Here is a 13,429-nt window from a genome sequence, read left to right on the forward strand (position 1 = left end):
AATTAAAAAGCGAGTATGGCTCAAGTGACAGAGCACTTGCCTAGATACATGTATATGTGTGTGTGTGTGTGTTGTTTATATATCTAGTACTAGTATAAATATCACAAGAAGAAAAACAAAATTAGACATTTTAGAATAAAATATACTGCAGTTTTAATAATTTCTTCCCTCACCCCTATGGACTCATTTTTGTACATCTCCTGAGGTACAGACAAAATGCTAGGGACAATATTAAACTATATAAAATTATTTGTAGTTTCTAGAAACACTATGCTGTTTCATGTCTTGCATTCATTGTAGTTTAGTATTCTAAATAAAATGTCACTGTCAAATCCACCTACAATATTCAACTCCTTTAAGAATTAGTTCAAGTACAAACTGTAATAACTTTATATTATCTTTCCCCTTCTCTTTCTCTCACCTGTCACCTTCATAGTCATCCCTTCTTTTCCAGCTTTAAGTCACCCTCCCCTAAACCTTCCTTAATATATCCAGTATTCTCTCTCTCTCTCTCTCTCTCTCTCTCTCTCTCTCTCTCTCTCTCTCTCTCTCTCTCTCTCTCTTTCATGCTAGGCAAGCACTCTACCACTAAGCCACCTTCCCAGACCTAGATTCATTATCATTTTAGGTGTTTCCTTCCCTGCTCAACTGTAAACCATTTGAGGCCAGAAAACCTATCTACTGATGTGAGACACATGAAAGTCTATCTCTAGTAGACACTTAAATATTTGCACAATCAAATAATTAGGACTAATACTCTCATTATACAGATAAAGAATCTGGAAGTTTTACAATGTTTATCAATGTACTAATATCACTTGTCTGCTCTTTAATAATAATGTAACATCCTCTTACCTAAGGCACCTCATTTATTATTGATCACTAGAAGCTCAGTTAATACATGAAACAGCAGTAAAATTATCCTTACAAACTGAAAGAGGTAATTTATGGTTGCAAATATACATCAAAAGGCAAAAGGAAACTTAAATGATAGCATTTATTACTAAAATACTATATACTATTTCATTTCCAAATATGGTGTCTTGGTCATCTTGTTTGCTAAAAATTTGTGTTCCTGCAAACTATAACATTGTTTTGAAACATTTATACATCTAAATTATATTCCAAACCTAAGTTACAATTTAGGCTTTTTCAAACTTGTGTCTACCCAAAGCAATTATTTAGTTATGAATTAGAATTCAGGCTAATATAGAAAAAGAAATGATTCCTAATATACCTAAGCATGGTCTAGCAAACCCATCATTTATAAAGTGCTTAAATAACATTACATACAAGTACCAAAAAAGTAAGCTCCTCAGAACTTGTATCTACTTGAAATCACCATAGTACTTTTGCTATCAAAATGTAAGCATTTCTTCTCTTGTCCTGCTGATTATTGGAGATAAAGTATCTTTAGTAATTCTGCAACGTTGTAAGTTTAACTTCTAAGTATGGATACTATTAAATCACCTGAGAATTGCTAATGCACATTAGCTACTAGGAACTATGGTTCCAAGAACTTAGAAGTTTACCTTTAAGTAGGGTTGCAGGTATGACTGGAAAGCATGCTTGCCTAGCATGTCTGAATTGAAGCCCAAGATTCAAGCCTCGGTGCCATAAATAAATTTACCTCAATGTAAAAGAATATGTTTCTCTGCCCTTTTGTATGACTAGGATCTGTTACACACACAATGCTTTTGAAAACATCTATAGCTTAGTCAAACCTAAATTCTCTTCTTTAGTACTTTCATGCAGCCAGCTATCCTCTCGCCTCCTTCTACGTTGTTTTCAAATCTGTAAAAGTTGACGGACTAGAACTCTATACTTCTGAGTTTAAAATCCAAATTGACATCAATTTGGAGTGTATTTTACTACTTAAAAATAATGGCACGGAGTGTGGGTTGTCTTATCTGAGTCATAGCCATAATGCATTGATAGAAGTATGGAAATCAGCTTCTCTCTTCCCGAGTACCCAGCTTCCAGCCCGCATCTACCACACCCCTCCAGGCCCCCGCCCAGAGCTGCTCCTCCTCTCGGGGTTCTCCGCCACCAACACGGCACCTATCAGCGCCGCCCCCCGGTCCCTGGCCCAGCCCATCCACGCTCGGACACGTGTGAGGGTGTGTTTGTGTCAGTCTGTCAGTCCCGCCCGGGATAGGGCTAGCTTACCGAGAGAGAAGTGCCAATTTCTGCTCCAACAGCATCTCCAGCTTCTGGCCCTGTTTGGAGATCCAGTGGTCCACTCCGTGCAGGCGGTAGCACGTCTCCAGCATCGACCTGAAGTCCGCCACAAACTCCGTGATGCCCCGGTACTGGCCGCTGGCGAACTTCTCCTCCATCTTCAGTAGACACATGCCCTGGCCCGGCTGCGGAGGAACGGCGCGACTGCCCCGGCCCCCGCCGCGCGGCCCCTCGGCCGCCTCCTCTTCCCCGGTGGCAACGCCCCCCAGGGGCTGCAGAAAGGGGGCAGTGAGGCCCCTATGCTTCTCCTGCAGGAACTCGCCCAGGATGCGGTAGCCCTGCTGCAGCTCGTAGGTCAGTTCCTGCTCCTTGCAGCCACTGCCCGCGACCCCCTTCGTCTCCACCGCCTCCACCTCCGGCTCCTCGGCGTCCTCCAGAGAGGAGGCACTCCTCCTGCGGGCCGGCCCCGGAGCCGGAGCCGCCGCTGCCCCCTCCTCCTCGCCCTCTGCCTCGGCCGCCGGTGGCGGCCGCTCATCTTCTCCAGCCGGCTCCATCTCTCCGGGAGGCTCGGGCACGCTCATGCTCCCGGCAGGCCCAGGCTGGGAGACGCGGAGCGGCCGCTCGAGACGCCAAGAGACGCAGGAGCGCGGGCCGCTTCCTCACGGCTCGGCCGTGCCGCGCAGCCCGTGCCGCATCGGGCCTCGTCCTTCTTCAGCCGCCGGCTCGGCTCGGTGCGCGCGGGGGTCTCGAGCTCGCCGCCGGCGGGGCGGGGTTACATGGTGCGCGGGGAGGGGGAGAGGAGAGCCCGGGTGCCCTCCTCTCTCCCCTCCCCCGGCGGCGCGCGCGCGGCCCTCGCCGGCTTCACCCCTCCGACGCCTGCCCGCCCGCCTGCTTGCCGCCGCCGCCGCCGCTCTCCACCGCCAAGCCTCGCGGGGCTGCCGCGGCCCTGGTGCCCCACCCCCTCCCGGGCCGGCGGGGGGCGGGGAGGGGGCGAGGAGTACGAGGGGCTCCTCTCTCTCCTCCCCGGGGTGGGCCGCAGCGCTGGGCCGCGGCGGGCCCGGCTCCTCCTCTCCCTCACCCCCCCGCCCGCCCCTCTCTACCTGCGGGGGACTTGGGCAGAAGGAGGCGGCGCACGGACGGGCCAGGCGACAACTGTCAGTTAGGAGCCCCACTGGGCGGGGGGGAGGGGAGAAGGGGAGGGGCGGGCAGAGCAGGGGGAGGGCACTCAACCCTCCGGGCTGAGCTAAGCTACAGAAAGAGGGAAAGAAAGAGGCACCGTCGCCATCCCCTCTGCGCGTGCGTAGTAGAACAAAATCGTCCCCCGCTCTCCTCGCGCTCCGCCCAGCTTTGCGAAAGCGAAGACTTTGGCTCCGCGACGGGACCGAGCCCCGGAACGCCGCGCGGGAGAGTGACGTCATTAGCCTGCGTGCCGCTGTAAGGGGCGGGGTGGAGGGGAAACAGAGCGCCTGCGCCACTGTGCTCACTCGGGCGGCCCGAAAAGGCTTCAATCAATCCGGCTAAATTTATTGGCAAGAAATCTTGTAATCCCTAAACTCTCTAATTTATCCTAAAGGAGGCTGGAAGTTCACGTTTATAACGGCAAATGAATAGTGAGAGAGCACAAAATGTAAATCCTCTCCATGGTAAAATTTACATGCCCTTTGCATTAATAAATACTTCGTATTAATATGCCCTTTTAGGACTGCCAAAATTGAAACCCTCAAAGTTTTTGGTTTGTTGTTCCATAAATAACATTTGAAAGTAAAATGATGGGATGGAAACATTTTCTTGTGCTTTAGCGTACTTACACTTCATGCTATATGCACAGACTTATCAAATACTTGTAATTTATTAGACATTTACGCTTATAGCGCTCTTCAGAGGCCAAAGAAGGAAAAGGACAAAGACTAGACGTATTTCAACAACTGGGAAACAAACACGCCTAAATGGATATCCCTCATTTACTTAAAGCTCAACAACCTGGGTCAACCATATCCAAGCAAGCATTTTTTTTTAGGCACCAGCCCTATTTGATGACTCCTGTTCCATTTATTGAACCTTATGTCACTAAACACTTTGTATTAATTATGTCACTTAATTCTTACAATCCTTTAATCTAGGTATTTACCTTCATTTCAAAGAATCTACTGTTTAATAATTTGCCCAGATTCAAACCTCGGTGTGTCATACTTTAAAACTCTAGATGCCTAATTCCAAGTCATCTGGCAGAATTTCTAATTCTTCATGCAGGAAATGTTGATGAAGGACTTCCTAATTAAAATATATAAAAGAGAAAGAGGGAGTAGAAGACATCTCAATTTTAGTTTATAAGCAAGATGATAGTAACCCTAGCTATTATGAGTGCAGAACAGGTCCTAGAACTTAAAAAAAATCCACTCTATTATAAAGAAATGTAAGTATATTATAGAAGAAATATTGCCATTTGATTCCACAAATAAGACTACTCTCTCTTAAAACTTTGAGTAGCTTGAGCACCAATGGCTCGAATCTATAATCCTAGCTACTCAAGGCTGAGATCTGAGGATTTGGGTTCAAAGCTTGCTCAGGCAGGAAAGTCCATGAGACTCTTACCTCCACAACCAAAAAAAGTAGGAAGTGGGGCTGTGACTCAAGTGGTAGGGCGCTAGTCCTGAGCAAAAAGAAAAGCCCTGGGACTGAACAAATGCAAAACAAAAAATTTGAGGTTGATTTTTTTCTATTTATTTTAAATAAATTATGACCATACTATATGTAGCAGTCTTAACTTTCTCCCCTCCCTCCATTAAAAATTATGTGGAATAGGAAACACATATCTAAGATCTCAACTTTCAACTTTATATCCCTGTCTACAGTGGCCTAACCTACCAATCTGAAGTGGTAAGAGGTGCATTGGAAAATTCCAACATAAAAGGAATTCCAAACTCAAAAAACAAGATAGGTAGAACGCTAGCCTTGAGCTGAAGAGCTCAGGGACAGCACCCATAGTTCAAGCCCCATGACTGACAAAAAAAGCAAGATAGAGATACAAGCATTAGATGAATTAACAGCAATGATTTATTGAGCACTTACTGTTCTTAAATATTTGCTGAATACATACACAGTACCCACAAGAACCCCAGGAAGTCACAATAGATGTATTTTTTATAGATGATTTATGGAACAGAATACTTTTTTCTACACTACAAAAAGCTCAACTCTAAAGACTGACATTACAATGAATAGAATTAGCCTTAGACATACAGAGCTGTTTTCTTATAATGCACTTATACCGATAAATGACTAGTGTCAAAGCTGTTTTTTTTGTAATGCTTAAAGATAGAATTAAGGTGTTTTGTTTTTTTCCCCCACTTTTACTATGGAATACCCTTCAGTGCTGCTTTAGTATTTGCTAGGAACTTCCTCACAACAGGAATCTATTTAGGTCTCATTCTGAATCAAGTCTTTTCTTGTTGAGCTGTTTGGCAGGGAAAAAATAGCATATATACACAAACAAATCGTTTGCTAAAACACACTTATTCCCACAAACACTGATAACTTGCTATTTGTCAAACACAGTATTACAGTATGCTACGTGCTACCAATGTTAGATGCACCAGTAACCATAATTCAGTAACTATAATTCTTGTTGTTCTGGTTAACTTTTTTAAATGGAGAGCAGTTTAAAGAGATTTAAAATTTCTTATCACTCTCAGCTGAACAATTTGTGAATTGGAATTTGGATATGTCACAACTGGTTCTCAGGAGTACATTATTTAAAAGTTCACATACATTACAAAGAAAACTCTCACATTCACAGCAATATCTTGAAACTCACTCTAAGTTCTAGCATTCTTCCACCACCATAAAAATCAGGAGTAATAGTAAAGTAGTATCAAGGAATAATCCTGTTACAACTTTGAAGATGTTTGTCCTGGAAGTTCTATCTTACCTTTGTGAGCTCTTAGTATCTTTTGACAGTCAGCATGACTTCTTGGTACCAAGTTAACTGCAGCATTGGTATTTGTACAAACAGCAACAACTTATATTGACTGCACACGACGTAGGAGAAAGTGATAAACATTCTAAGACAACTGTAAGCACAAGTTATTAACACAGTCTATGTTTAAGAGGTAAAACATGCAAAGTATACAAAAGGCTGTGACTAGTCCTAGAGAAACATGGGGACAAAATATAGCTGCTTAGCAAGGAGAGGACAGTTCTTTCATTTATAACATAATCCACTTACAACATTTATTAGTAGTCACTTTTATGACAGATGACATTCAAGTAATATTAAAGTGCTTCAAGCAAGATTTAGCAATTCATGTAAGGCTTCCTGCTGTTCATCATCAAGTTGGGATATGCATTCCAACCATAAATCTTCAGAAGTCTGTACCTGGCGAACAACATTAGCTAGGCGTTTGGCACAAGGATCTTCATAGTTAATAGTGTCATTGATTTTTCCTTCTGCAATTATACTGATGATTTTGGGAAGATTGGAATTATTTGGACCAACTACAACTGGATGATTACTTTCAATTAGGTCACAGAGAAAATTCAAAGTCTGAATAGCTTCCTCTTTATCTTCATGCAGTGGGAGCCATGATAACCAATGTGGAAGAACTTCATCTACATTTACACAGTTAGGCTTAAACTTCAAAATCTTCCCTATTGCTGAAATACAGTTTTCCGTAGCAATGACATTCTTTTTGGTTTTGGAATTTGCACACTTAATAACTTTCACCAAGAGTGGAACTGCTTCTGAACATAAAGAACGATAATCATCTCCACCAAACTGTGCCATAACACCCAGGCCATAAGCAGCAGCTTGTCTAACTTCTGGGTTATTGTCTCGCATATTTAGTAACATTGGCCACCGAAAATATTCCACATATTTAAATGACGTTGGACTACAGTGCTCTATGATGTCATCAAATATACATAATCCCCACTGTCTGTCTGGCCATGGCCTACTTGAACAAATTAGATTTACAATTAATGGAAGGAGCTGTTCAAACCATGGTAAAATCTTTTCCTTGTAAGTACTAAATAATGAGTGCAAAATATCTGATACTTTGGTCAGAATATAAACATCACATTCATCTTCATCTTGCAGAGACATCTCAACCTGCTGGTCATAGTTTTCTTCTTGCCTTTTAACCTGTCGTATCTCTTGGTTTTTAAAATGTCCTTCAAGTTTTGCCTTCAGAATTCCTCCTAATTCTTCCAAGTGTTCATCATTAAGGCAACCATCTCCCATTACCTCAATGGACTTTGCAAAAGAATTCATAATTTCCGAGAGTACATCTGTATCAGGTTCCGTCCCAATGGCTTTGATTAAAGGATCACATATCAACTGCCATATCTGTAAAAGATACTCTGGGCCACGAATTCTTGCACATTCAAGGAGAAAAGGCATGGCCTCTGCAGCTGCCACCCGAACATTATCATGAAAATAAAATTTTAGTAAAGGAACCATCAGTTTTACAACTTGGTCTGTATATTCCACAAATCCTTCTTTTAACTCCTTAGCATAATAAGCCAGCATCTGGCAAGCAGTTGCTTTTGCTTCAAGTCCTGAAGTTTTAATCCCAAAACTTTGCTGGTCTCCAAGATTTACAAATTGCCACCCATCATCATCACTCATATTCTCCACATCTTGTGTGTCTAAGAGAGCAACATCAGGCTTAGCTGAAGCAGTCTTAATAAGAGGCTCAACAACCAGTGGAAGGTACTGTTCAAAATCTTTTCCAAGAATTTTGCACATCCTAGCCCATGTTGAAACCATGTAAGAGGTCTGAGGGTCATCGTCTTCCATATTACTTAAGTCTGATTGTGTCTTCAACAATAGCTGCATCACATTTGATGTATCTTGCATAAATTTTTCTTTCCCAACTGCAAGACCAACATGGCTAATGCACTCAATAGTTTTTCCTCTCAGAAGCTTAAGTTCCTTCTGAACAGCAAGCTCAACAACATGAGTTAGGGAGGGCATAAATATATCATAATATGGAATGAATTTTTCTTCTATTGTATCTGCAACTGAAGCAATGGTTGTCACAAGCTGTTCCAAGGCCAACTTTGTCCCATTCCGAATCAATTCTTGAAGCTTAATTACCAAGATAGAATGCAGATTTTTCACCATATTATCCAAATATAGAACTAGCAATGATTTGGGGCAGTCTTCAATAAAAACAATAAGAGCAGAAGCTGCATGGGATTGCACACGCTGATTACCTTGATTTTCCATGGTACGCAACAAAGCTGCAATCACTGTCTCATGGAATTTCTTTTGGAAACCAGGGGCAAAATCTGTAGCCATCTGTCCAAGTGTAGTACAGGCTGCAGCCCTCACCCTTGGATGAGGATCCTGAAGGAAAAGCAAAACTGTGTTAACTGTTTCATCTAAGATTGGTTCCATTTGCTGATGGCAACCTTCTCCAATCGCAGATAAGGCCATTAATCCAGCATGTCGGTATTTCCAGTCAGGGCTCTGAAGCATCTGCATGATATGCTCTTTGGTCATTGGTAAAACCACTTTTCCACCAAGCCCACAAGCTAGTCTGTCTAGTGCGCTCTCAGCAGCAACTGCATTACTGTCAAAATCATCTTCTTCCATCTCATCAGCATTTACCCAATCCTCATCATCTTGTAAATCAACCATCATTGCTAATATATGAGGAACTGCCTGTGCAATAATATTTGTATGTTTTTTCAACATTGGGGTAGCGGTTTCAGACAAGGTCACAATTACTTCCAAGGCCAGCTGGCGTTGTAGATTACTAAGCCTAGAGTCTCCACATAACTTCAGGCTCAGTTGTAGAGTATCTTCTAAATAGGGACCCAAGTACTTAGGTACAGTATCTGCAATCTCAACAAGAGATTCAAGCACAGAATCATCATCCTGGTAGCAGGAATCATTCACAGCCTGTAGGATTCCAGGAAGCAAGTCTGCAAAGTCTTTGAATAGGGCAATATTGTTCTCGTTAGCAAGAACAAACGCAGCTGCAGCTCTAGCAGATAATGTCCTGATTGCTGGGTGTTCTTGATCTTGAATACATTGGTCCAACAACCTTTTGATGATATCCAAATCGTGCCGATCTTGGTTCCCAAAAATCCCAGGAAAGTGCCAGAAAACGTGAAGTGCAACTTCCCACAGAACCACATTTTTAGAGTAGATCGAGTCAATTAGGAACTTCAGACCTTCTGGCCAATGGTTAGTGCCATCCTCATCTATCAAATTCCTGGCCAGCACCGCAAAAATATCGCAAAGCTTTTTCCTCATGCTAGCATGTGTCTCTAACTTAACAGCTAGTATGAGTTCAATCTTGACATCCCTCTGCACATCAGAAGGCAGATTTGGATAGACCTCCTCAAATCCAGAGGACAAAAGCCGTCGTAGCAGTGCGGCAGCCATTTGTCTCACCTCATAACCTGCTCTTCTATTTCTGACGGCATCTAAGAGGAATGTAGTCTTACACAGACCTGGGATATTCTCATAGACTTCCTCTGCTTGCCTCCGCACCATACAGCTTGGATTGATTAGGTTCTTCAGGAGCTGGTAGAACTCTTGCTTTTCCGTCACGGTCGCCGGTACCCCTGCAGATCCGGCCGCCGCCATCGCGCCCTGTCAAAGCTGCCGCGACGGGGAAGAAGGGCGGAGGGTCTGCGGCTTGGGGCGTGACGTCAGCAAGGCGACGTTGGGGATGGGCGGGGGTGCTGCTCTCTCCGCTGCCGGGTTGCTGGTTGCCCAGCAGCGGGAGGCTGGGAAACCTGGAAGAAGTTTCTGAAAGAGATGTGAACAGGTGCAGATGTTGGTGATCCTCCATCTTTTTCCCCTCGATAAATATGCACCTGCAGGGGAAAATGGAAAAAAATACGTTAACATGAATTATATTAGGTTAAGATTATGAGGGATTTTCCTCGTTATTTCTAAACTGTGTTGGTATTACTCTGATAATCTAAAAACAGTAAGTGCATCTTGAGAACAAGTGAAAGAAGTCAATCACAAAGGACCATATATTGTATGATTCCATTCATAGGAAAGCTTTAAAAAAAACCAACTCTTTACAGACAGAAATTAGTGCTTGCAGAGCATATTTTTTGAATAATGAAAATGTTCTATAATTGATTTGTGATTGCACCATGTGGTTATACAAAAAACCATTAGGTTGTGTGGTTTAAATTGGTGGATTGTATGATACATGAGTAATACCATAATAAAGTGTCTTATAAAATAAGGCCAATAAGAGAATAATAACAATGATATCCTCCTTACTGCCACATCTATACAGTAGAACAGAACAACAGCTCAGATTGGGTATATATCAGAGTCCCTTAGCCTTTTGATTGTAATAAAATATAGAAAGACAATTGAGTAAAGTATGATAGGAAGTAATCTGGAGTAATAATTGAGTACATGAACCCTAGACTTATTTCTTAACTAATTTTGTACTTTTGATTGTGTCACGTATTACATGTAGTGTCTAAACTGTGATATGAAGTAGTTCAATTATTAGAATCCTAGCTATCCTTTCATGGAAAACTGCAGAGTTTATTCTAAGAAACAGATATCCCTGTGGCTAAATATGGTTTCTTTAATTCAGGTAGCTATGAAAATCCAAAAGAGAATGATGGGGTCTTCTGCATTAGCACATTTTGAACCTTATACAAATTTGTTGGGTTGGCAAGATATGTATAATACTCATTTTAGGTGAGTAATAGAAACTCAAAGAGGTTAAGGATTTACTTAAAATGACACATTTGAGTCTCTTCTCAAAGCAACACCAATACTCTTTTACCACAGTACTTCCCCCATAACCATTCTTGATTTTTGCAACACCATCGCAGCCCATCATATATTGCAAAGTCTGTTTTAAATTTCTCCAAGAGACTTATTTTCAACTTTCTAAGAATTTATGTGCACACAAAAATAGGAAAACCATAGTTTTCATATAGCCAGATCATAGCCCAAGTAGATATTCACATAAATTACTTTGTAATATGAAGCTTTGTTCTCCAGGCATTGGTTAATGATCAAAATCATTGGGGATACTTATTTTTTAAATACAGACTTTAGTGCCTTGCCTCTAAGCTATTCAACCAGAATTTTTTTGTGAAATTTAAATAACAGAATTGGCCTTTTGTGTAAATATCCAGATTTGAGACCATTGATGGTTTGATTCTAAGATTTTGAATCCAGTTCTGCATCTTTTACACTCACTGGTTTTCTTAATGTTCCTTGAAAATAAAAGTTGGCTGCAGAATCTCAACACTTGGTGATTTAAAAATTGGAGTGAACAGCTGGGGATATGGCCTAGTGGCAAGAGCGCTTGCCTCGTATATATGAGGCCCTGGGTTCGATTCCCCAGCACCACATATACAGAAAATGGCCAGAAGTGGCGCTGTGGCTCAAGTGGCAGAGTGCTAGCCTTGAACAAAAGGAAGCCAGGGACAGTGCTCAGGTCCTGAGTCCGAGGCCCAGGACTGGCCGGAAAAAAAAAAAAAAAGTGAAGTGCTTAGGAAAATTGGAGTGAACAACTGCAACAGTGGTACTCACTAGACACTATGTTGAAAATGAACTTTACAACGTGTGGGTGGGGACAGGAGGGAGAAACCGAGAAAGAGTGAGGGAAGGGGGTAACATTGTCCAAAAAGAAATGTACTCATTACTTGACTTATGTAATTGTAACCCCCCTGTATATCTCCTTTATAATAACTGAAATAAATTTAAAAGGATACGGTATGTATTAAATTTGCTATCATCATAGCTTTCATATCTAAAGTCAATGTTTGAGCTTCAATGCCCAAGATAAGATAAATAAAAGAAATATTAATGAATGTGCATGAGAAAAGGTCTTTCCTCAACACTACTAAAGGCTTATTAAAACTAAAACAAGGGCTGGGGATATAGCCTAGTGGCAAGAGTGCCTGCCTCGGACACACGAGGCCCTAGGTTCGATTCCCCAGCACCACATATACAGAAAACGGCCAGAAGCGGCGCTGTGGCTCAAGTGGCAGAGTGCTAGCCTTGAGCGGGAAGAAACCAGGGACAGTGCTCAGGCCCTGAGTCCAAGGCCCAGGACTGGCCAAAAAAAAACTAAAACAAGACTGGGAATGTAGCTTAGTTGTAGACTGCTTGCCTAGCATGCATGAGGTCCTCAGGCTGATTCCTCAGCACCACATAAACAACAACAAAAACAAGATACCATCACAGACCTACCACGTTATTTGGGATTTGTATGTGTGGTGTATGAGGAGAGAGAGAGAGAGAGAGAGAGAGAGAGTTGGATCTGTGTCTGTGCATGCTAGGTCCTGGGGCTTGAACTCAGGGCGTGGGCACTGTCCCTGCGCTTTTTTGCTTTAATCTAGCACTCTAGCTCTTAAACCACAAGTCCAATTCTGTTTGTTGTTTTTGTTGTTGTTGTTGTTGTTGGTTTGGTTTTAGTGATTAATTGGAGATAAGAGTTTCAGACTTTTCTGCCTGGGGTGGGTTTGAACTACGATCCTCAGAGTCAGCATCCTGAGTAGCTAGGATTACAGGTGTTAGTCACTGGTGCTGGGCAATCACACTTTAAAAATAAGTATCTGGGGCTGGGAATATGACCTAGTGGCAAGAGTGCTTGCCTCCTATACATGAACCCCTGGGTTCGATTTCCCAGCACCACATATATAGAAAATGGCCAGAAGTGGCGCTGTGGCTCAAGTGGCAGAGTGCTAGCCTTGAGCAAAAAGAAGCCAGGGACAGTGCTCAGGCCCTGAGTCCAAGGCCCAGGACTGGCAAAAAAAAAAAAAAATATATATATATATATATATATATATATATATATGTGTGTGTGTGTGTGTGTGTGTATCTGACAATGCCTAGGATTATATTTTTGTTGGAATATATGTAAATTGTTATCACTTTATATAAATGTGTTTATATAAATGTTAGGAGGCTGAGATCTGAGGATTCTAGTTAGATGCCAGCCTGGCCAGACAAATCTGAGAGACTTATTTCCAATTAATCTGCAAAAAGTCAAAAGTAGAGGTCTAGCTCATGTGCTGGAGTGCCAGCCTTGAGTAACAAGGAGAAACATGAGAGAGAAGCTCTCAGAAGTGGCCCCGTGGCTCAAGTGGTAGAGCCTTGAGCAAAAAGAAGCTCAGGGACAGCACCCAGGCCCTGAGTCTGGCACACATGCACACACACACACACACACACACACACACACACACACACACACACACTTTAGGCAAGGTACTGGTGGCTCATGCCTGTAATCTTAGC

The 13,429-nt window shown here is 42.5% G+C and overlaps 2 protein-coding genes across 5 annotated transcripts in view; both read right to left on the reverse strand.

The window, feature by feature from the left end:
* Kiaa2026 (KIAA2026 ortholog) overlaps nt 1-3,068 on the reverse strand; it is an 83,990-nt gene extending 80,922 nt beyond the window's left edge. The window contains exon 1 of one of the 2 annotated variants that reach the window (XM_048346429.1): nt 2,170-3,068. In XM_048346429.1, coding sequence (XP_048202386.1) covers nt 2,170-2,762 — 593 coding nt within the window. In that variant the 5' untranslated portion in view covers nt 2,763-3,068. The remainder of the gene's footprint in view (nt 1-2,169) is intronic. The other variant, XM_048346359.1, reaches the window with a different exon arrangement.
* A 2,144-nt stretch (nt 3,069-5,212) lies between these two features.
* On the reverse strand, nt 5,213-9,799 carry Ranbp6 (RAN binding protein 6). 3 transcript variants are annotated; one of them, XM_048346628.1, is made up of 2 exons: nt 9,587-9,782; nt 5,213-8,530 (listed from the first exon to the last, which is right to left on the reverse strand). In XM_048346628.1, the coding sequence occupies exons 1-2, from the start codon at nt 9,779-9,781 to the stop codon at nt 6,464-6,466; spliced, it is 2,262 nt and encodes a 753-aa protein (XP_048202585.1). In that variant the 5' UTR covers nt 9,782; the 3' UTR covers nt 5,213-6,463. The 3 variants fall into 3 exon arrangements, with proteins under 3 accessions (XP_048202585.1, XP_048202504.1, XP_048202667.1); XM_048346710.1 differs by having other exon boundaries at nt 8,296-8,530; nt 9,646-9,782; XM_048346547.1 differs by having other exon boundaries at nt 5,213-9,799.
* Nucleotides 9,800-13,429: the final 3,630 nt, after the last annotated feature.

Source organism: Perognathus longimembris, chromosome 1 (assembly GCF_023159225.1).
Source record: "Perognathus longimembris pacificus isolate PPM17 chromosome 1, ASM2315922v1, whole genome shotgun sequence".
Lineage (NCBI taxonomy): Eukaryota > Metazoa > Chordata > Mammalia > Rodentia > Heteromyidae > Perognathus > Perognathus longimembris.

Bases quoted from the DNA above. Each gene is read 5' to 3' on its own strand.
- Ranbp6 (XM_048346547.1), bottom strand. From the start codon at position 9,781: ATGGCGGCGGCCGGATCTGCAGGGGTACCGGCGACCGTGACGGAAAAG.